At 40.6% G+C, this 25085-nt stretch overlaps 1 protein-coding gene across 1 annotated transcript in view; it reads left to right on the top strand.

The window, feature by feature from the left end:
• Nucleotides 1-25085, top strand: part of LOC140199671 (inactive dipeptidyl peptidase 10-like) — a 928450-nt gene that overhangs the window by 632863 nt on the left and 270502 nt on the right. Inside the window, exon 6 of the mRNA XM_072262134.1 lies at nucleotides 22150-22202. Within this exon, the coding sequence (XP_072118235.1) occupies nucleotides 22150-22202 (53 nt within the window). The remainder of the gene's footprint in view (nucleotides 1-22149; nucleotides 22203-25085) is intronic.

Raw genomic sequence — 25085 nt, 5'->3', positions numbered from 1 at the left:
TATACAGTGGCACGCAACTCAAAGGTATTTAAAGCAAATCCTGCTTTTCATAACTTATTTAAATTCAGTTGTACCAAAGCTGCCTGCATTGTAAATTCACTTTTAATAAACACACACACACACACACACACACACACACACACACACACACACACACACACACACACACACACACACACACACACACACACAATGAAATAGCTGCACTACTGCATGTAAAAACACCCTTAAATCAAACCACATGCACAGAATTCTATAAATTTGTAATTGTTCTTGCCCAGGTCTGTACACTGCAAGAACTATATATTTTACAGAGAGGTGAGGCTAAGTGTTCAAATTGAGGATTTATCCATGATTGAGACAATGAGAAGAAAAGCGGACAGTGCAAAACCTTCCCAGCCAGCATTTTATACAGGAGCTGCAGGTCTAACAAATCACTGAAATTTCAAATGTTATAACATTATACTCCGGTGAAGTAAGAAGTGAGTTTACCCCCCTTGGATGATGAACACTGGCATAGTCATGTTATGTCTGCTTTCCTGTAGTAATTCTCATGGAATTATTAAGAAAATGTTTTCAAAAATGAGTTAAGAAACCAGATGAATCACTATAGACTTTTCTTTCCCTGTAGGATCCCTCCAGTTAAGTGCTTTAAACCTGAATTAACATACAGACAGAACAAAACCCAGCAAACCTCATTTCTGTGTGTTTCTCTGAAGTGAATTTATTTTGTATCAATTTATTTCTCTAATTTTGTATCAGTTTATTTCTCTAACTTTGTAAGGGTGTGTTATTTTATTTTCCAAAATCCAATGATCCCATCTTGATTGTCCTGTACTTTGTTATCACAGCCTCTGTCCCAACCCCATGTGACAGCTCTCTTTATTTTTACAGACAAATCAGGCTCTCCCTGAGTCTATCTGTTCAATTAGTCTCTAATAATGGACAGTTTTGTACCCTGGATTGGTGTCAGCTGGGAACTGCATGAAATCCTTGAGCAAAGGAAAAGGTTTTTATCTGATCTGTCTGGACTGAATGCAAATCTGCGTCCCAGAGGTGAAAGGACATTATCCAGCCCATTGTACCACCAGTGATAGAATGAGGCATCAGTATGTCATTAGTGGTTCTCCGTTTAACCTATCCTGGGAGCCAGCACTCGTGTGCTGCTGCAGAAATCTGACAAACCTCAAGTCAAAAAAGATGATTGGATGCATCAGTCTTTCAGCTTCTGGTATTCAAAGTTATTTCAATTGCAAATTGTGGTGTGAGGAGGCACTGCACAGGATCAAAGTAAGCTACAGGGAGTCAGCTCCGTCATGGGCACTAGCCTCCATAGTATCCAGGACATCTTCAAGGAGCGATGCCTCAAAAAGGTGGCTTCTGTCATTAAGGACCCTCACCTACCAGGTCATGCCTTTTTCTCATTGCTACCAGCAGGGAGGAGGTCCAGAAGCCTGAAGGCACACACCCAGTGATGCAGGACCATCGCCATCAGGTTTCTGAATGGACATTTACCCATGAACACTACCTCACTACTTTTTTATTTCTGCTTTCTGCACTAATTTAAGTATATATATAAAGGCATCCATTAGTCTCAGAGACTCATTCCACTGAGATGCAATACAGAGCGTCATAGGAAGTCATTCCTGCCTGTGGCCATCAAACTTTACAACTCCTCCCTTGGAGGGTCAGACACCCTGAACCAATAGGCTGGTCCTGGACTTATTTCACAGCATAATTTACACATTACTATTTAACTATTTATAGTTTTATTACTATTTATTATTTATGGTGCAACTGTAACGAAAACCAATTTCCCCCAGGATCAATAAAGTATGACTATAACTATGACTACTATGTTGGTCTTGCAAGACCATGGATCTGCGTCTGGAAGGTCTTCACTCTCCAGGGTGCAGGCTTGGGCAAGGTTGTATGGAAGATCAGCAGTTGCCCATGCTGCAAGTCTCCCCTCTCCACAACACCAATGTTGTCCAAAGGAAGGGCATTAGGACCCATACAGCTTGGCACCAGTGTCGTCGCAGAGCAATGTGTAGTTAGTGCCTTGCTCAAGGACACAACACATGTTGCCTCGGCTGGGGCTCGAACTCATGACCTTCAGGTCACTAGTCCAATGCCTTAACCACTTGGCCACATGCCCACAAGTATACATATACACATACACAATTACTGTAATTCACAAATTTATCTGTATTATTATATACTGCATGGCACTGCTGCCACAAAGTTAACAAATTTCATGACATATTCTGGTGATATTAAACCTGATTCTGATACTTCAAGGGACAAATTGTGAAGCATACATACACAGTGGGGATATTATATCTATTAATAAATTGTGCCTATCTGTCACGCCACAGTAAGTTGCGCCTCATGATTTCTTCGATTGAATTGATGAGATTCAGACCCACAGACCTCACAAAGATCAGCATCACAAAACATTTGTCTTTTTCACTGTAGATAGGCTTCTGCAAAGTGGACATTTTTGAATATCTTTGCAAGATTTCAGCTGTAAATGACATTAAAAGAATAATTTTTGGACTCATAGACTGTAGAAAAGTAATTGCTTTTTTTCTGAAAAGGTCAGTCTAACCTCAAAAAATGAAAGTTTCCCTGTGAAGATTGCATTCTTCCACATGTACGTAACTGCAAAATTGCTTCCACTTTAACAGACACAAAATCTACTGAAGATTCACTTCCTATTTCAGAGCCGGGAAGAAATATGCATTTCAGATAAATGAGTATCTTAGCAGCATGAAACTGAATCATCCAACCTCAGGATAGTTCTCTGTTCCATCTTGACTTCATGCTGATAAGCTAATCTCAGCTCATGCAGCTCCTGGAACATTGCATTTGCTCCTTACAGCTTTAGGTTAAATAATATATTGTTCAATGAGTTCCACTGAAATATTACAGTTGCCTTGGCTTACACATCCCTCCCAGAATTTAGTAGCCTAGGACCTATAAAGGGGAATTTCTATAGAGGTCTTTCCACTAAATAGTCAGTGATATCTTCATCGGAAGTGAAGTAGGAACCCTGAAAAAATGCCAGAAACATTTTGATTTCCCCCAGGGTTCTGTAGCACTTGTTCAGGAGAACCTCTGCAAAGTGCATAACATCCACTGACTACTCTCTTCATAAACACTAAATACTAAATGCATTTGAAGATGAATGAATATTTTAGCAGCATGAAATAGATGGAATAGTTAAGGGCAGCCAGAACATGATCTTCAATAAGTACATCATATTTCACACAACCATTAAACTGAAGCCAAGAAAAATCATACATGACCACATAAAAAGCTCCTATGACTTCAGGAACTCCATTCCATGTTGGACTTTCATTAACATTCACTTTCTTCCAACCAATGAAAGAATCTGGGTATATCCACAGGTTAAGTTTAACAGTTACTACCTCTCAAGCATCAGGCTCTTGAGCCAAAGGGGATAACTTCACTTGCCCCATATGCTCCTAGAGCCAATAGACTCACTTTCAAGGACTCAAGCTCAAGAAAAGCAGCTACGATCTGCGCAAAGCTATCAAGGCTGCAAAAGAACAGTATTGGGAGAAGATTGAGTCAAGATTCACAACGGATAGCACACGACTTGTGGTGAGGGATACATACCATCGCAGACTTCAAAGCCAAACGTTGTGATGCCACCAACATCGCCACCTCTCTCCCAGATGAGCTCAATTGCTTTTACGCTGGGTTCGATGTCACTAACTCTGAGCCTCCAAGGAAAGCCACCGCTACAACTACAACCTGGTCATCTCTGAGGCTGAGTACGCAGATGTTTCCAAAGAGTGGACAGTCGCAAGGCTGCAGGACCGAACGGCATCCTAGCGCAAGTACTTAGGATGCGCACGGCACAACTGGCAGGAGTGTTTACAGACATTTTTAATCTCTCCCCCTCCCAGTGTAGAGTGCCCTCCTGCTTCAAATTATCTACCATTGTCCCTGTACCAAGAAAGACCAAGGTAACATGCCTGAACGACTAGAGTCCTGTCGCACTCACCTCAATAAAAAGCAAATGCTTTGAGAGGCTGGTCAAGGATTACATCTGCAGCTTGCTACCACCCAAACTGGACCCCCTACAATTCGCCTACCGACACAACCGATCGACAGATAATGCAATAGCCACTGCTCTACATATCATCCTTACACATCTGGAGAAGAAGAATGCTTATGTCAGAATGCTGTTCTTGGACTACAGTTCAGCATTCAACACCATAGTTCCATCCAGGCTCAACAAGAAGCTCAAAGGCCTCGGCCTTGACCCTGCCTTGTGCAGCTGGATCCTGCACTTCCTGTCAGATCACCAGCAGGTGGTAAGAGTGGGCTCCCTCACCCCCTGACTCTCAATACAGGAGCCCCTCAGGGCTGTGTACTAAGTCCCCTCCTTTACCCCCTGTATACCTATGACTGTGTCCCCACCCACAACTCTAATCTGCTAATTAAATTTGCCAACGACACTACATTGAATGGCCTTATCTCAAACAATAATGAGGTGGACTACGGGGAAGAAGTCATGTCTCTGACACAGTGGTGTTAAGGAAACAACTTCTCCCTTGGTGTCTCCAAAACAAAGGAGCTGGTTCAGGATTACAGGAGGAATGGAGACGGGCTAACCCCTATTGACATCAATGGATCTGGGGTTGAGAGGGTAAACAGCTTTAAATTTCTCGGCATCCACATCACCGAGGACCTCACGTGGTCTGTACACATCAGCTGTGTGGTGAAAAAGGCACAACAGCACCTCTTTCACCTCAGATGGTTGAGGAAGTTTGGTATGGGCCCCCAGATCCTAACAACTTTCTACAGGGGTACAATTGAGAGCATCCTGACTGGCTGCATCACTGCCTGTTATGGGAACTGTACCTCCCTCAATCGCAGGACTCTGCAGAGAGTGGTGTGGACAGCCCAGCATATCTGTAGTTGTGAACTTCCCATGACTCAGGATATTTACAAGGACAAGTGTGTAAAATGGGCCCGTAGGATCATTGGGAACCCAAACCATCCCAACCACAATCTATTCCAGCTGCTACCATCTGGGAAGCAGCACTGCAGCATAAAAGCCAGGACCAACAGGCTGCGGGACAGCTTCTTCCACCAGGCCATCAGACTGATGAACTCATGCTGATTTGAGTGTACTCTATATTACACTGACCGTTCTATTTATTATAAATTACTATGATTGCACATTGCACATTTAGAAAGAGGCGTAATGTAAAGATTTTTATTCCACTTATATGTGAAGGATGTAAGAAATAAAGTCAATTCAACTCATCTCATTTGATGTTTATTGCTTATAATTATTTCTTTCTCTTTGCATTTGCACAGTTCATTGTCTTTTGCACACTGGTTGAATGCCCAAGGTGGTGCAATCTTTTATTGATTCTGTTATGGCCATTATTCCACAGATTTATTGAGTATGCCTGCAAGAAAATGAATGGTTGTATATGGTTGTATCTGCTGATATATATACTTTGATAATAAATTTACTTTGAACTTTTGAACTTCTATACCTTCAATGGAATTACTTATTTGGATATTTTGTAGATGTTGCTTAGGGGCAAAGATAATTTCTGTAAATATTCTTTGTTGACAAACACATCAAAAACTGATGCTTGTCTTCCTGTAATGTTTATAATTTTAGGAAAATTCTCAAGAAAATTTAAATGGTCCATTCTATGTTTATTAATAACATGATCAACTTGTCCGGCTGCATATTTGCAGTTCTTCATATTAAAGTAAGCATTATTCCATGATGCCCAGTCCATTGATTGTAATTTACTGAGCTTCTAAATGTAATTTATCTGAATGCCACTCTCTATGTTGTTGTATCTTTAAAAAAAAACCCATGCAAAAATTCAATGATTTCCAAAAAAATAAATGGTTGGAAATACTTAGGAAGTTAGGCTGAATGTGTGACAAGAGGAAAAAAAAGTCTTGGTATAGATGATCTGCTAACTGTCTCCAGTGTGTAATGTTTTCTTTATGTATTTTACATACCCAGCAGTTTTATAGCACTTACTAAACTCCTGATGAGTAGTAAGTTAAAATTTGTGTTAATCTGACTAATGACAAATGCTGGTTCATCAGAATTTGAAGATGCAAATATCCTTTGAATGGTGAAAATCCTTGAGCATTTCCCACAAAAAGTGCTCAAACCATTCCAAATATTAAAGAATAAGTTTCTACTGATAAAACCGTTATTTCAGACTCGAGTACATGAGAAATAGAAATGCTTAAGTGAGTGAGGACTTATTAAATATTTTAAATTGGTGACAATATATTGAGTCATATTCCCCTGCACACAAAGCTTTCAATTTACACATGCTATTCTATGCCTTGAAAGATGATAAGAACAATCATGAAATCCAGAAGTATAAAAGGGTTAATTCAAACTATTTCAGATTTTATATCCAATAATGGATGTGGATATCATAGGCATAGCCAACATTTCTTACCATTTCATTTTGCCCTTTAAGAGGGTCATGGTTGAGAGCTGTTTTGTTAAAGCTATCGGCGAAGGTACTCCCACAATGCTATTAAATGGAGAATTCCAAGACATAGAACCAGGGATGATAAAGGAACAGCAAAATATTTCCAAAACATCTTAGTGGTCATAGAACATAGAACATAGAATAGTACAGCACTTTACAGGCCCTTCGGCCCACAATGTTGTGCCAATCCTCAAACCCTGCCTCCCATATAACCCCCCACCTTAAATTCCTCCATATACCTGTCTAGTGGTCTCTTAAACTTCACTAGTGTATCTGCCTCCCCCGCTGACTCAGGCAGTGCATTCCACGCACCAACCACTCTCTGAGTAAAAAACCTTCCTCTAATATCCCCATTGAACTTCCCACCCCTTACCTTAAAGCCATGTCCCCCTGTATTGAGAAGTGGTGCCCTGAGGAAGAGGCGCTGGCTGCCCACTCTATCTATTCCTCTTATTATCTTGTACACCTCTATCATGTCTCCTCTCATCCTCCTTCTCTCCAAAGAGTAAAGCCCTAGCTCCCTTAATCTCTGATCATAATCCATACTCTCTAAACCAGGCAGCATCCTGGTAAATCTCCTCTGTACCCTTTCCAATGCTTCCACATCCTTCCTATAGTGAGTTGACCAGAACTGGACACAGTACTCCAAGTGTGGCCTAACCAGAGTTTTATAGAGCTGCATCATTACCTCGTGACTCTTAAACTCTATCCCTCGATTTATGAAAGCTAACACCCCGTAAGCTTTCTTAACTACCTATGAGGCAACTTTCAGGGATCTGTGAACATGTACCCCGAGATCCCTCTGCTCCTCCACACTTCCAAGTATCCTGTCATTTACTTTGTACTCTGCCTTGGAGTTTGTCCTTCCAAAGTGTACCACCTCACACTTCTCCGGTTTGAACTCCATCTGCCACTTCTCAGCCCACTCCTGCATCCTATCAATGTCTCCCTGCAATGTCTCTCATGGTGGGGAATTTGAAGATAGTGGTGTTCCCATACAGCTGATGTCCTTGATAGAGTCACAACTCTGTGATGCACCACTGGAATAGTACAGAAAAGGAACTTTTGTTGCTTTTGTATGCTCAGCCATTGTGCACCTGTAGTGGGGAGAATAAATACCAAGAGCAGCAGATGGGTGCCGGTTGGGTAGACTCATTTGATGCCACCACCAAAAGTTATAAGGCCTATTATGTGTATTTGAAAAAGCAGAGAGTCTGGGCTTTGCAGAGCAATATGGCAGGTAGTGTACTCTGCTTGCTGTCTGCCTAACATATTGGAAGTTTATGAAGCAGTATTATTCACCTCTTCTTCTGTGATATCATATTATATAAACCATACACGCCAAATACCATTTAGATCAAATCAATTATTTGTCAAATCTATATGTACTTTAAAAAAAGATAACCCATTAGTTTCTAAACAACCATATGCTATGCCAGCAATGCCTGAGCAAAAGACAATGGGATTGTTAGCAATTCATGCTGAGGAACAGTATTTGCTGCTATTAACACTATTGCTTTGCTCAGATCAAAAGAAATTAATCTTGTAACCTTGCTGCATTCCAATTAAAGTGCAATTGTTCTGCAACATGATATTAAATTATGTCAAGAAATTAGTACAATACCTATGTATGGATTTTAAAAAACAAGCTTAAAGAGGAGCATTTGCAGGCTTTCCGTGTTTTCTGGTGGCCCAATCAAATTGGGAGTGAGAAAAGAGGTGACTCACAGCTCAGTGAGTGAAATTTAAAAAGGCATATTCTTATTTGCCCTTGCTAATGAATCGCAATTTGATAAAAAAAGCGGCATTTGCGGGCTTTTAGCATCTTCTGGTGGTTCAATCAAATTGCGTTTCATTAGCAAGGGCAAATAAGAATATGGCAGAGACAAGCAGAGAGGCCATTGTTGCAGAGGACCTGTGTTAGAGTGGGGAGGCTTTGGCTCATTAAGTTTCAGTGAGAATAGTCTTAGGCAAGGTAAGTATCTGGTAAGCTTGTGGGTATACTTTAAGTGAAAATTGATAGTTTTCTGTTTGGTCAGGGTTTCAAAGAAGGCAGGTGTATGGGGTTGAATGGGATCTGGATCAGCCATGATGGAATGGCAGAGCAGACCCAATGGACTGAATAGTCTAATTCTGCTCAGATGTCTTATGGTCTTATGATGCACATTGTATCTAAAGGACAAACAAGAAGGCAGAGGGTTGGGGTGGCTCTGTTGGAAAAAATAAATCAAATGCTTAGAAAGATGTGACATAGGATCAGAAGGTGCAAAATCCTTATGGGTAGTGTTAAGAAGTTTGGCATCCGTCCATCCGGAAGGACAATGGGTGACGATGATCATCATCACAAGCCTGGGTGGAATGCATGGAGAACCTAAGATGCCCAGCTGTGAAGATCCCCCTCTCAGCCTCACCAGTGTAGTCTAAATGAAAGCTTATGAAACAATATGTCTGGCATCAGCTTGGCTGCAGTAGCTGTGGGAAGGCTCCACTCTGGTTTTACTGTCTGGGTTTATTTCCATAGCCTTCATCTCTCCTGAGGCTACCCACAAGGCAGTGGGGCTAATTACCCATAGCTGGGGATCTGGTTTACGAGCACCAGGGTGTGTTGACACACCGGTGGGCCTTCATGCTATGTGTGCAGGGGCCAGACCTCCTCCCTGTCCTCTGTAGTTCAGCCTGAGTCCGAAAGGAGTTCAATTTCCGTATGTAGTCAGCAAGGAGGCACTACATGAGGCTTGCTGTTGGAGAGGCTATGTACTGTCACGGACAGACTTCCTCATTCAGCACTCCTTTTCGCAAGACTGCTAGCCAGCGGTGGAAGCTGAAAATAAGAGCCATAAGCACTACCCACTATACTACCACACTAGATGCATCACAACAACCATTTTAATACCAGTGTTCAGAAACTGCAAGGGTAAAAAGACCCTGATGGGAGTTATTTTTAGGCATCCGTTGGTCTTGCGAGACCATGGATCTGTGCCTGGAAAGTCTTCACTCTCCAGGGCGCAGGCCTGGGCAAGGTTGTATGGAAGACCAGCAGTTGCCCATGCTGCAAGTCTCCCCTCTCCACGACACCGATGTTGTCCAAGGGAAGGGCATTAGGACCCATACACGGGAGTTATATACAAGCCTATGTACAGTGGATGTGGGCTACAAATTACAACGGTAGATAGAAAACGTATGTCAAAAGGACAATGTTACAATATCCTTGGGAGATTTCAATGTGCAGATACATTGGGAAAACCAGGTTGGTGAGGATCCCAAGAAAGACATTTTTTAGAATGCCTCCAAGATAGCTTTATAGAGCAACTTGTGGGTGAGCCCTCTAGAGGAGACACAGTTCTGAATTGGGTGTTGCATAATGAATGATGTTTCATTGGAGAGCTTAAGGTTAAGAAACCCTAAAGAGTCAGTGATCATAATATGACATAATTCACCATGCAATTTGATAGGGAGAAGCTAAAGTCCGATGTGTCAGTATTACAGTGGAGTAAAGGGAAATAAAGAGGCACGAGAGAGAAGCTAGCCAAAGTTGATTGGAAGGAGACACTAACAAGGAATAAGGGCAGAGAATCAATGATTGGATTTTCTGAGAACAATTCAGAAGGTGCAAGATAGGGACATCCCAAAGAAGGTAAAGGTATTCTAAAGGCAGGATGGCACAACTGTAGTTGACAAGGAAAGTCAAAGCCAATGTAAAAGCCAGAGAGGGCATATTATAGGACAAAAATTAGCGGGAAGTTAGAGTGTTGGAAAGCATTTAAAAAACAACAAAAGACAACTTAAAAACCATAAGGAAGGAAATGATGAACTATGAAGGGAAGCTAGCCAATAATATCAGTGAGGAAACAAAAGATATGTTTTGGATTTATGAAGAGTGAAACCGAGGCAAGAGTAGATCTTGGACCACTGGAAATGACATTGGAGAGGTAGTAATAAGGACAAGGAAATGGTGAATGAGCTAAATAAGTATTTTGCATCAGTGTTCACAGTAGAAGACACTAGTAGTACTCCAGAAGTTCAAAAGCGTCAGGTGGCAGAAGTGAGCGTAGTTGCTATTATTAGAGAGAAAGTGCTTGGGAAGCTGAAAGGTCTGAAGGTAGATAAGACACCTGGACCAGATGGTCTACACCCCAGGGTTCTGAAAGTGGAAGTTGAGGAGATGGTAGAGGCACTAGTAATGATATTTGGAGAATCAGTAGATTCTGGCATGGTTCCAGAGGACTGAAAAATTGCAAATGTCGTTCCACTCCTCAGGAAGGGATGGAGGCAAAATAAAGGAAGTTATCAACCAGTTAGTCTGACTTCAGTGGCTGGGAAGATGTTGGAGTTGATTCTTAAGACCATACAAGCAGAATTAGGCCATTTGACCCATGGAGTCTGCTCTGTTGTTTCATCATGGCTGATCCAATTTATATTACAGTTCTCTCAAAACGAATGCTATCATTGCATTTCCCTTCCTCACGACCAACCTAACCTGCAAATTAACCTTTAGGGAATCCTGCAAGATGACTCCCAAGTATTGGGAGACTCCCATGACTCACTTGGAGTATTGACAGCAGTTTTGGGTCCCTTACCTAAGAAAGGATGTTCTGACATTGGAAGGGGTTCAAAGGAAAATGATACCAGGAATGAAAGGGTTATCATATGAGCAGCATTTGATGGCTCTGGGTTTGTACTTGCTGGAAGTTAGAAGAATGAGGGGGGATGTCTCTGAACCCTATTGAATCAATATTGGAAAGTCCCAGATAGAATGGATATGGAGAGGATGTCTCCCACGGTGGAGGAATCCAGGGCCAGAGGGCACAACTTCAGAATAGAGCGTCATCCATTTAGAACAGCTGGAAAGTGGTGAGTCTCTGAAATTCACTGCCACATGCAGCTGTGGAGGCCACGTCATTGGGTGTATGTAAGGTGGGGGTTGATAGGTTCTTGATTAGTTAGGCAATGAGATGTTGCGGGGAGAAGGCGTTGAGAGGGAAATGGATCAGCCATGATGGAATGGCGGAGCAGACTCGAGGGGCCAAATGACTTGCGGTCTTACAAAGTCTTGAGTCAATAATATGTGTTGCAAGTATTGTTTATACTTCTGACATACTTGATATGTTGGGAGGTGTAAAACAGTGATAGCTGTGTCAATATAATGATTAGTAGATTCTACTTCTGTGTAAATGAAGTATTAAACACAATAGAGCAAACAAATGTGGATCAGCCTGATCTATATTTATTCCATTTGTTTGCTGTAATGGAGTTTTAGTTAAGCTGTTTTGATCACTAATTAAAGCCTTGTGATATATGCCTCAACAGATCAGAATTGTTTTCTTATCTTAATGAACTTGCTCTGTTTACTCGGGCAATAGTTATACGATTCCTTTGACACTCCTAATCTTCTGTAATTCCAAATTAAGATCAAATGGAGGAGTTGCTTAATTAACTGTTGTATCAATCAACATTGCTCAAATTCTGTAGGCAACGCAAATCTACTTCCAACTCACCTGAATTTGGGTCTTTAATATATCCGTGCATATCCATCTAGTAACTGGGCCATTAGTTTTACCCTTGTGCCAAGATGAGGCCACCCTCAGGGTGAGTTCTGGCTCATTGACCTCTCAGGGTGTCACAACCTGGGGTACACGGACCTTTGATTAATGGTAAGGGTCCATGGCATAAAAAAGATTGGGAAGCCCCTCTAGCTTTGTCCTCCTCCTGTAGTCAATAATCAGCTGTTTGGTTTGTTGACATTGAGTAAGAGGTTGTTGTTGTACCACTGAGCCGGATTTTTAATCTCTCTCCTATATGCTAATTTGTCACTGCCTTTGATTTAGCCGACAATAATGGTGACATCAGCAAACGTAAGTGTGGTATCGGACCTCTGTATTGCCTCCAAATCATATGTATAAAGTGATTAGTGTAGGGGTATAAGCACACAAACTTTTGTTCTGATCTGATCTGTTCTGATGGTGTGTGTGGAGAAAATGCTATTGTCAATCCATTGTATCTGGGATCAGCCAGTGAGAAAATCAAGGATCCAGTTGCACAGGGTGGTATGAAGGCGTTGATCTTGGAACTTAGTAGTGAGATTCGAGGGAATGATAATATTGAATTCTGAACTGTAGACAATGAAGATTATAGATTATCCAGGTGTTCCAGAGCTGAGTGAAATGGCATCTGATCTTGACCTGTTGTGATAGTAGGCAAATTGAATCACTTATCAAAAATTAGGTAATTTAATGTAAAGTTTTCAAATGTATAAATATCTAACACTTTGTTGGTATATAAGAAGGGAAAGTAACTTCTTTTGAAATTTCAGTATTCACCGTAATGAGGGCAAAGCTCGCCACACTACTGAGCACATCTACACGTAGAGCGTAGATGAGAGAATTAAAAGTAACATTAGCAAATTTGCCGATGACATAAAGCTGGGAGGCAGTGTGAAATGTGAGGAGGATGTTATGAGAATGCAGGGTGACTTGGACAGGCTGGGTGAGTGGGCAGATGCATGGCAGATGCAGTTTAATGTGGATAAATGTGAGTTTATCCACTTTGGTGATAAGAACGGGAAGGCAGATTATTATCTAAATGGAGTCAAGTTAGGAAAAGGGGAAACACAACGAGATCTAGGTGTTCTTGTACATCAGTCACTGAAAGCAAGCATGCAAGTACGGCAGGCAGTGAAGAAAGCTAATGGCATGCTGGTCTTCATTACAAGGAGTATTGAGTATAGGAGCAAAGACGTCCTTCTGTAGTTGTACAGGGCCCTGGTGAGACCACACATGGAGTACTGTGTGCAGTTTTGGTCTCCAAATTTGAGGAAGGACATTCTTGTTATTGAGGGAGTGCAGCGTAGGTTCACAAGGTTAATTCCTGGAATGGCGGGACTGTCATATGTCGAAAGGTTGGAGCGACTGGGCTTGTATACTCTGAAATTTAGAAGGCTGAGAGAGGAACTTATTGAAACATATAAGATTATTAAGGGATTGGACATGCTGCAGGCAGGAAGCATGTTCCCGCTGATGGGTGAGTCCAGAACCAGAGGCCACAGTTTAAGAATTAGGGGTAGGCCATTTAGAACGGAGTTGAGGAAAAACTTTTTCACCCAGAGAGTGGTGGATCTATAGAATGCTCTGCCCCAGAAGGCTGTGGAGGCCAAGTCTCTGGATGCTTTCAAGAAAGAGTTAGAGCTCTTAAAGATAGTGGAATCAAAGGTGATGGGGATAAGGCAGGAACTGGATACTGATTGTGGATGATCAGCCATGATCACAGTGAATGGCGGTGCTGGCTTGAAGGGCCAAATGGCCTACTCCTGCACCTATTGTCTATTGTCTATTGTCTATTGAGCTGTCGCAGGAAACCAGAATTCATAATCAGAGACTCCCACCACCTAGACCCTGCTCTCTTCTCACTGCTGCCATCAGGAAGAAGGTGCCGAAGCCTCAGGACTCACATCACCAGGTTGAGGAACAGCTATTACCCCAGAACCATCAGGCTCTTGAACCAAAGGGGATAACTTCGCTCAACTCAACTTGCCCCATCATTGAAATGTTCCTATAACCAATGGAATCGCTTTCAAGGATTCTTCATCTTTTTTTCTCAATATTCGCTGCTTATTTATTTATTATTATTTCTTTCTTCTTGTATTTGCACAGCTTGTATTTTGCACACTGGTTGAGTACCCAAGGTGGAGCAGCCGTTCTTTGATTCTGTTATGGTTATTATTCTATTATCAGTTTAACGTGATTGCTTACAAGAAAATAAATCTCAGGGTTGTATATGGTGACATACAGGTACTTTGATAATAACCTTACTTTGAACTTTGAATCTTCACTTATTATTTTAAATGGATGAATTTGCTCAGAGAAGGGCTTGTTTCATTCTGAACTTGCTGGGCTTATATACACTAGATTTCAGAAAAGCAAGAGGTGACTTAACTGAAACATATAAGATTTTCAAGGGTCTTGATAGGATGGATGTTGAGCGAATATTTCCTTTTGTGGGCCAATCTAGAACAAAGAGTCAGTTTATAAATGAGAACTTTCCCATTTAAAAGAGAGCTGGGGATATATTTTTCTCCTACTTTGGGTTTCCTGGCCTGGGATCAATGGACATCTTGTTTAATGGTATTGGTCCATGGTATTAAAAAAGCTGGTAACCCCTGCAAGATGAAGTAGCATTTTGAATATTTATATTTTAAGGCAGATAGATGAATATTTGAAAGAATGGGGGTGAAATATTCCTACAGGTAAATCAGAACATAGACTTCAGATGATAAATAGAGCATACATGATTTTATTAAACAATGAAGCAGGCTGTAGTGATTGGGAGGCCTACATCTGCTCCTAACTTATACTTTCTTTCAATGTATTCTGACCCTGGAAAAGAGTTTAAACACAGTGTGATGCCAATACATATAGCAAAGTACTTCATCTACCAAAAGAAGATTAAAATACAAAAATGGCAAAAACACTTGCCAGTAAACGAAGTCTTAGGTACATCTATACAGTTAGGGTGTCAAAGTCACAGTACTGTATTTTCAATGTGGAGTGGTCAGCAAGTTTGTAATTCTGGCAGAAGCATGGGATGTTTTGAATGGTGAGGGCAAAGCAGCATGAGAGAGCTGTAGTTCAGTTCAGTTGGCAGAAAATGAATGCCAGGGCCAGGGGGATGGAGTGGGTGCAGACACACCCAGCCTTGAGACACCAGGCAAGGTCATTTGATTCTAAACAATTGATTTATTGATCATTACAGAATGTCTCTCTGGTGCTTCCCACTCCCTCCCCTCCCCCTTCCCCTTTTCCCAACCATGATTCCCCTCTCCTTGCCCTCTTCCCACTCTCAGTCCACAATGGAGACCCATATCAGAATCAGGTTTATCATCACTCACATATGTCATGAAATTAGTTCTTTTTGTGGCAGCAATACAGTGTAATACATAAAATTGCTTCTGTACTGTACAAAACTCTTAGGCATCTTGACTATATGTATGTGCCTAAGATTTTTGCACAGTACTGTATGCATTGAGAGCAGATGTGGAAGTGTTTATTTTATACAATATAACAGGGGTTCCCGACCGGGGGTTCACAGGCCCTTGCTTAATGGCACTGGTCCATGACATAAAAAAGGGTTGGGAACCCTACAATAGAGCATTCCTCAAGACCCAACAGATTCATTAGTAGCCCTGATCCTATTTCACATTCCAGCCTCTATGCTGAATGAAATTAATTGCTTAATCAGTGATATTCTTTACACTAATCGTTCGAGAAATAAGTGTTCTCTCTCAGATTTGATTTTCTCTTGCTTTCTTGGGAAGTCATAACTGAGTATATTTAGTCTTGGACATCATTTCAGGTGATCCGTTAAAATCATACAGAAGCTTTCGGAGATTAACCTTATTGCATTACATCATCATCGTTACGTGCCGTGTCATATGATATGGGTGATCATGACCATGATTGTCCTTGGCAAATTTTTCCACAGATCTGCTTTCCCATTGTCTTCTTCTGGACAGAGTCTTTACAAGACGGGTGCCCCCAGTCATTATCAACACTCTTCAGAGATTGTCTGCCTGGCATCAGTGGTCACATAACCAGGACTTGTGATGTGCTCCAGCTGCTCATACGACCATCTGGCCATCCACCACCTGATCCCATGGCTTCACATGGCTCTGATCAGAGGTTGGGGGTGTGCTAAGCAGCTGCTACGCCTTGCCCTAGGGTGACCTGCAGGCTGGCAGGGGGAAGGGACATCTTACATCTCCTTTGGTAGAGACGTGTCTCCACCCCACCACCCATACTTCATTTATTTTACCAATTATTTATAGCTGTTTTATTACAAATTGTGTAGACATACAGTGTGACAATTAAATTATGAAATTGGTAAACTGACTATTAAATTCTAAACCCAACTCAAGGGGTTACCACAATTACTTACTCAATCATTGTTCTCAGTTCTCTGGCAATGCAGAACTGTTTGGCTGTGACCTTTTACTTGGTCTAATTGATGCAGTTTGTTTCACAGCTGTATGATATAAATAGTTTTAAAGCTCTCTTGCAAGCTTGGACTAACCTACATACACTTGCTAAAAGGTTTGTTATGGATATTGAAGAACAGAAAAAGAGTGATCCTCTAAATAGACAGTCATGATTTGTTAATGAATGAACCATACTAAAACAAGTAGAATTTGAGGTTTTATTATTGGAGCTAAAATATATATATGTAATGAAGGAACTATAAATTTAATTAAACAATGGTTACTTTCAGTTCTACTAAATTTAGCTGAATAACCCATCTATAATATCATGCCGACAGCTTAATGGAATTATGAATGGAATTTTTAACATACAGTGTTCATTGGTCAGGATGTTATCAGGGTAAATACCAGACTGATACGATAGTATTTTAACTGCAGCAGAGGTGGTCAAGGATCTTAGTCCAAAAAGTCAACTGTTTACTTATTTCCATAGACGCTGCCTGTCCTGCTGAGTTCTTCCAGCATTTGTGTGCATGTTGCTCTGGATTTCCAGTATCTTGAGAATCTCTTGTGTTTATTTATCTCTTATGCCTTCCTATTTGTTTGTTTGTTTTATTGACTACACAAAAGCATTTGATAAAGTGAAGTACAATAAGTTATTTGAAATATTACAGGAAACTCTAGATCTAGATTCAAAAGACCTCCACCTAATCAGAAACCTGTACTGGGAACAAACAGCCACTGCAAGAATAGATGGAGAAGTGAGTCAGTTTATGAAAATCAAGAGAGGCGTTAGACAAGGGCATGTTTTCTCCCCTGATTTGTTTAATGTGTAAAGTGAAACAATATTACAAAAAATAAGACACGTCTTGGGAATCAAAGATGGCAGTGAAAACATCAGTAATTTTAGATATGCGGATGACACTGTGTTAATTGCAAGTACAGAGGAAGATCTACAAAACTTAATTGATAGAGTTGTTGAAGAAAGTGCAAAACTCGGTCTATCTATCAATTGCAAAAAAACAGAATGTATGGTGATATCCGAAAAGAAGGAGAATCCTATCTGAAGGCTGAAAATAAACGGGGAAGACATAAAACAAGTACAGAACTTTTGCTACTTAGGAAGCTGGTGACATCAGATGGCAGGTGTGACATGGATATCAAAAGAAGAATAGGGATGGCAAAAGACACCTTTATGAGAATGAAGTGTGTACTGACCAACACTAAACTAGGCTTGACAACCCACCTCAGAGTACTGAAATGATATGTTTATCCAGTTATGTTATATGGCTCAGAATGTTGGACTATATCTAGTAACATGAGGAAACGAACTGAAGCAGAGATGTGGTTTTTGAGGAGAACGCAAAGAATATCATGGATGAAATGAGTATCTAATGAGGATGTCATGAACAGAGCAAGCACAAAAAGTGAAATAATGTATGAGATCATGAAAAGGCAACGCGACTTCATTGGACATGTGATTAGGAAAGAGGAGTTAGAATGCACGGTAATTATGGGAAAGATTGAAGGGAAGAAAGCAAGAGGAAGGCAAAGACAAATAATGATGAAGACAGCAGCCAGAGAACTGGAAATGAATACCAATGAATTGATCCACTTGACCGGAAACAGGAGTATGTGGGCCATGGGAGTCAAAGCTCAAAATGGGCATGGCACCTGATGATGATGATGATGATGCCTCCAGATGGGACATCATCTAGTGAATGCATTGAGTGCACCAGAATTCTTCAAGTTTACCAATGTTAGTGTTAGGTAAAGTTCTTAGATATTGCTTACTGGTGAACCAGCAACTGCAGAATCTCTTCTGTGTATGTAGGTGTTACTTTTTAAAGCACTGGTTGAATAGAATTGGAAGGAAAATGGAAAGGATTCAAAATACACAGCGCATTAGAGGGGACATGCAAAAAAAAATACAAGTTTTCATGTTTTTGAAACATCTACTTCATCCAACTCAACTCTCTGGCGGTGAAACCAAATTAAAAATTGTTCAGAAACGATTAATGAGAGATTTACTTTTACACAAGAAATACTGATGAACTATTTCTGTTCAGGAAAAAAATGAAATGTTTGAACATGGAAATATGATTTGATAAAGCAAGCTCAGTGGTAAATGAGTATCAATAGAATGCATTGTGGGAATTTAAAAACCGACTGGGAGATCAGGTTATAGAAAACATTTATCTGTGCTGTAAGCTATTATTTTGCAAAATACATGTCTTTTCCTTTGGGGCTTTGGAATGAAAAGTCTTAAGTATTCATGCCTTTCATTTCAAGAATGTAACCTGCTCAGTTTTTCCTAAGACGTACATTCCCTTTCAAGTTCTAATCAAAATATGCAATGCTTATAAAGTTACTGAATTCACTTAAATGGTACTACTCATTACTTCACTGTACTGGAAAAGTGAAATATTTATAAGAATAGTGATCTCCAAATTGCTCCTAAAGATGGTAGAAATCCCATCAGAGTTAACTCTTTGAGCTTAATTACTCCGCCTGAGAGTAGGCAGTAATGCAGTATATTCATTCCTTTTGCTCAAGAGACACTCATTATTCAGTGGAAGAGATGATTTCTGAAATGTAAGATTTAAATACCTTTAATGATTTGCCAGTGATGTGCCAGCATCAACGGATATGGTAATAGACTCAACAGGGGCAGGCAACTCGCCCAATGTAACGCATGCCAGCCTACCAGATGGAGGCCAAGGCCGGGTTGGAGAATGGATATAAAGGAAGGATGTAATGTTGAGGCTTTACAAGGCACTGGTGAGGCCTCGTTTAAAGCATTGTGATCAGATTTAGTCCCCTTATCTAAGAAAATACATGCTAATAGTGGAAAGGATTCAAAGAAGATTCACAGAATGGTTCTGGGGTTGAAAGGCTTATCATATGAGGAGTGTTTGATGACTCTGGGCCTGTACTCACTGGAACTCAGAAGAATGAGGGAAGGCCTCACTGAAACCTATTGAATGTTGAAAGGCTTCGATAGAGTGGATGTGGAGAGGATGTTTCCTTTGGTGGGGCAGTCTAAGACCAGAGGACACAGCCTCAGAATAGAGTGATGTCCATTTAGAACAGAGGTGAGGAAAAATTTCTTTTGACAGAGATTGGTGAATCTGTGGAATTTGTTGCCATAGGTGGCTGTAGAGGCTGCCATTGGGTATACTTCAGGAAGGTGCAGATAAACTATCCCACTCTGCGAATACACGACTCCTCCATAGACAGAGTTAAGTGCACCAAGTTCCTGGGAGTTCACATCAAGGATGACCTCCCCTTGTCCCTTAATATCTCCTCCCTGAAGAAGAAGGCACAGCAGTGCCTCCACTTCCTAAAAAGATTAAGGCAAGCAAGGCTCCCCCCACTATCATCTTAACTACATTTTACAGAAGCATCATTGAGAGCATCCTGACAAGATGCATCTCCATCTGATATGGGAGCAGCCAAGCGTCAGACCAGAAGTCCCTACAAAGGACTGTGAGACCAACTAAGAGGGTCTTAGGGGTCTCCCTGCCATCCATTAGGAACATTTATCAGGAGCCCACACATCCATCCAGCACACTCAGGCTGGAGACTATGATGCCTAAAAGCAGGAACAGTCAAGATGAGAAACATTTTCTTCCTCCAGGCCATTAAGCTTCTGAACTCCCTGCCCCATCATATTTGAAGTGTCACAGGTTGTTCTGTTCTGTACCTTACAATATTTAATATTAATGCACTTTAGTTTGTTATTTATGCGTGATTCATCTATAGATTTATCCTTACCTTCATAATTTATCATGTGTTCTGTTACTACTATGCTTTACACCCTGGTTCAGAGAAATGTTGTCTCATTTCTATATACATTATGTGGTTATATACATTATATACATGTATATAGTTAAATGACAGTAAACTTGACTTGTCTTAACTTGCCTTGACTTCATATTTAAGGCAAAGTCTGATAGATTCTTGATTAGACAGGGCATGAAAGGATATGGGAAGAAGGCAGGAGATTGGGGCTGAGGGGGTAATGGATTGGCCATGATGAAATAGCATAGGAGACTCAATGGGACAAATGGCCTAATTCTGCTCCGAAACTTATGGTTTTATGGATTTCATTACCATCTCATCAGTCAGCAGAAAATGTCAATTCAATGTGTGGTGTGCCTCACGAGCTGCAAGGTGACCTGGAGGCTGTCCTGTCTGGCAAGTGAGTAGGTCTGTGTTCAGAGCTGAGATGGGAAATATTGCTAAGGAGGTTGCTCCACAAGAATTGTAAACAGACACTTTAAGAATCTCAAAACCGCAAGCAACAGGAATTCTGCAGATGCTGGAAATTCAAGCAACACACATAAAAGTTGCTGGTGAACGCAGCAGGCCAGGCAGCATCTGTAGGAAGAGGTGCAGTCGACATTTCAGGCTGAGGCCCTTCGTCAGGACTAACTGAAGGAAGAGTGAGTAAGGGATTTGAAAGTTGGAGGGGGAGGGGGAGATCCAAAATGATAGGAGAAGACAGGAGGGGGAGGGATGGAGCCAAGAGCTGGACAGGTGATAGGCAAAAGGGATACGAGAGGATATGGAACACCCCTGTCCCATATCCTCTCGTATCCCTTTTGCCTATCACCTGTGTTACTTTAAGAATCTTGTTTATTCCATACTGTTTAGAAAAGCAAGGCAAAGCATTGCACTTGTCAGATTGACAAGTGGTGTCCTATCTGATTCATGAGACTTTCTCTTAAGCTGGGGGACCGCTTTGTTGAGCACTTTGACTCCATCCACCAAAGCGAAACTTCCCGATAGCCAAACATTTTCATTCCTATTCCCATTCCGGTTCCTTCAGGTCAGTCCCTGGCCTCTTCTTATGGAGGAGCAAAACCTTATTTTCTCTCTGAGCATGTTCCAACTTGATGGTATGAATATTGATTTCTCCTTCTGATGGAAAAAATCCTTTCCTCTTCCCTCTTTATCCTCCTTCCCCTCCCATTTCTTTTTTTTCTGGCATCTTCCCCCTTCCTTTCCAGTGCTGATGAAGGGTTTCGTCCCAAAACGTTAACTGTTTGTTCATTTCCATTGATGCTGCTTGACGTGCTGAGTACCTCCAGCATTTTCTCTGTGTTAAATCTAACGTGTGTACATCAGTAATACGTTTAACGGTTCTTTGAAGCCTATGCACAGCTGCACACAGGCACTCCACAAGCCTTGTGAGAGTGGCAGCAGCTATGGCACAAATGTCACTGGAAATATTAGCTATTTGTGGTTCTAGTTCTGGCAGGTACTATGTTAATCTACTCCTATGGTTAGAACTGATAAAAGACTATTAGCAGTTGAATTATCATTTCCTCTTATTAATTTCTAAAATTATAATTATGTAAGTATCAATTATAATATAATAATTTTGAATTTAAAAAGACATTCAGTAATAATCAATCAGAATTAAAACAAATCTACTGGCTGAGCTAATTATAATTTTTCACAACAATGTTATCCTTGAGAATTAATTTGGAAATTTAGGAATCACAACATTGAATTTATCATTCTGTTGGATTTCAGAATTAAAAGGGAAAATGATGTTTATTAAAGTGTAAATGTACAGTATATGGAAAAAAGCTCTAAGTCCGCAAAGGCCGTTCTCTGTATAACAGTTTTTTTTATCTTTTGCAGGTTTTTCATTTCTCCTTCACTGCATCATATGCTATTTATGACATACATACCAGGTCAGTGAAATATCCCTGTGAAGCTATTTCAAAATGTTTCAACTTCTTCATCTTTTTGAGTATGTAATTTAATATTCAACAACATTTAAATTGCATGTGGCAGAGAGCAAAGGACATTAGGTGATGGGTTGGTGATTATAAAGGTGCATGCATTGTGGTTCAGAAGGGCTGTTTGTTACTTTTTACTAAATGTTCTGGTCAAAGCCAAGTGAACCAATCATCATCATTGTGTGCCATGGCAATCATGGTCTTCCATCTATCTTTAATCTGTCTACTGAGCCTAAGGGGAAGATGCCCCCTCACGATGTTGCCCTATCCATGACCATGGTTGTTCTTGGCAAATTTTTCTACAGAAGTGGTTTACCATTGCCTTCTTCTGGCCAGTGTCTTTAGAATATGGGCGACTCCAGACATTATCAATACTCTTCGAAGATTGTCTGCCTGGTGTCAGTGGTCGCATGACCAGAACTTGTGCACCAACTGCTGCCATGGCTTCACCTGACCCTGATCTGGTGGAGGGGAGAAGCTAAGCAGGTGCTACACCTCACCCAAGGGTAACCTGCAGCTAGCAGAAGGAAGGAGTGCCTTACAACTCCTTTGGTAGAGATGTATCTCCACCCCACCACCCAACCATGTGAAAAACTTGCCCCTATTGGCTGATAGATAGGAATTTATACTAGAAATTGAGAAACAGTACAGTTATGAGGGCAAAGAGGCAAGAAACATATCCCTTGGCATGGAGATTAATAACTAGGAAAGTTAGATTGAACATAATGGTGGAAGGTTAAAAGGGAAATTAAGCAGAAATGTTTTCACTTAAAGAAAGGTGTGGGCCTGAAACTCATTGAAGAAAAGGGTGGTGTTGGCAGAAATCCTTATCTTACTGTTTTTATAAAATATGACCTGAAATATCCTATAAACTCCAGTGTCATGGCATGTGGAATTTAGTCTGATTTTCATTGCATGGATAATGTTACCATATTCATTGTCATAAAGTTCTGTAATTTTCTGATTCTAAAATTAAACGATGTTAAGATTTCACGCTTTACATTTTATTTCCCATTTACGTTTACCATTTCCTCTGAATCACTTGTTGGTATCCATATTATTTTCTGCCAAACAAGAAATCATGAACAGGGGGAAAGCTGCCTTCATTCCTTCTCCAGAACACAATCGTTGGAGGCAACATATTGATCCATTCTTGCCTCTAGCACTGATGAAGTGTTGAAATGGAAGGTTTAATGGTTCAGTCACCTTGTTTACATTTTTCTCTCTGGATTATAATGCAATAAATATGTCACGGTATGATGTATGTAAAAATGGAAATATCCATTAATTCTGTATGTTAACTTTCAATATATACAGTATTAATAGAATTTGGGAAAGCGGATTATTCTTTATTGTACATGAAGTCAGAAAAGGTGACTCCTATCAAAGTCATCTAATACAAATAATTACTGGTGATTATAACTGAAATATATTTGACTGGTTAACCCATCATCGGCTTTAGTCTGACCTATGGCATTTTGAAATTGGCTGCTTTTTTTATAAAGAAAAGCAAATATGTATCCATAGCAACCACTCTAACCGTAGAAAAAGCATTAAAAAAAAGGTGTGTGCATATAGCTGTCTGAATTTCTCCTCTATCGTAACAGATACTTTACTAAAATTGCTAAGATTTTATTTCTTCTGCAAAAGCAAATCCTGCTCGTTCCAGAGAGATCCTATTTAGATCAGTTTTGGAAATTAGCCTCATGGTAGTGATTTATTTATTGAAATTGCTAATCTAATTGTAGGCAAAATGGGGCTTTACAGCTGAGAGATATTGTAGAATTGTAAATGCCTGTGCTGGCTCTCTGAAAAATCTGTAAAGTGAGACCTATTCTTTGGGCTTTAAGTGTTCTTTATGATGTTATTTATTGACTTTGTTCCAAAATGCTGCACTTCCCATTGTTCTTTATATATTTTGTCATGTTTACCAATTTCTCTGCCCAACAAGAAATTCTTCTATAGACCAATCTCCTCTCTTACCAGGTTCCTTCCTCTCCAGCCCTTTATCTTTCCGACCCACTCAACTTCACCTATCACCTTCCAGCTATCCTCTTCCCCGCCTCTTACCTTTTTATTCTGGAATCTTCCCCCTTCCTTCTCAGTCCCAAAGAAGGGCCTCAGCCCAAAACATTGACTGTTTATTCATTTCCATAGATGCTGGCTGACATGCTGAGTTCTTCCAGCATTTGGCATGTGTTGTTCTGGATTTCCAGTGTCTACAGAATCTCTTGTGTTTACTCCTTTCCATAGATGCTGCCTGACCTGCTGAGTTCCTCTAGCATCTTGTGTATGTTGCTTAAGAAATTCTTCTACCCATTTTGTTCATCATATTGATAATGATCTTAAGTTTATGATCTGTAACCTGCAGTTAACAAATTACTAATCAGTTAGTACACCTCTATTAGATATTGGTGTTCTGCTTCATTAGAGAGTATTGAGAGCTGACACAACAGTCAAGTTCTTATTATCGGACTGGATTGTGATGGGAAGCTGATCTGTTTTACCTGGGAGTCCTGAGGAGAGGTCACAGAGGGATCTGGTGTCACAACAGTCAACTTGTTATGATCGAACTGGATTGTGATGGGAAGCTGATCTACTTTACCTGGGAGTCCTGAGGAGAGGCTATGGGGAGATCTGATGGAAGTATACAGAATTGTACTAGGCACAGATAGGGTAGAAATGTCAAATACATTTACAGGAGAGCATGAAGGAAAACTTCTTCACACTGAGGTTTATGAGTGTGGAATGATCTGCCAGCACAAGTGGTGCATGTAGACTTTAATTTCCGCATTCATGTGACATCTGCATCGGTACATGGATGGTAGGGGTAGG

This window comes from Mobula birostris, chromosome 6 (genome assembly GCF_030028105.1).
Source record: "Mobula birostris isolate sMobBir1 chromosome 6, sMobBir1.hap1, whole genome shotgun sequence".
NCBI classification, from domain to species: Eukaryota; Metazoa; Chordata; class Chondrichthyes; order Myliobatiformes; family Myliobatidae; genus Mobula; species Mobula birostris.
The sequence above is the reverse complement of the archived record's forward strand: the minus strand, read 5'-3'. Positions and strand labels throughout refer to the sequence as shown.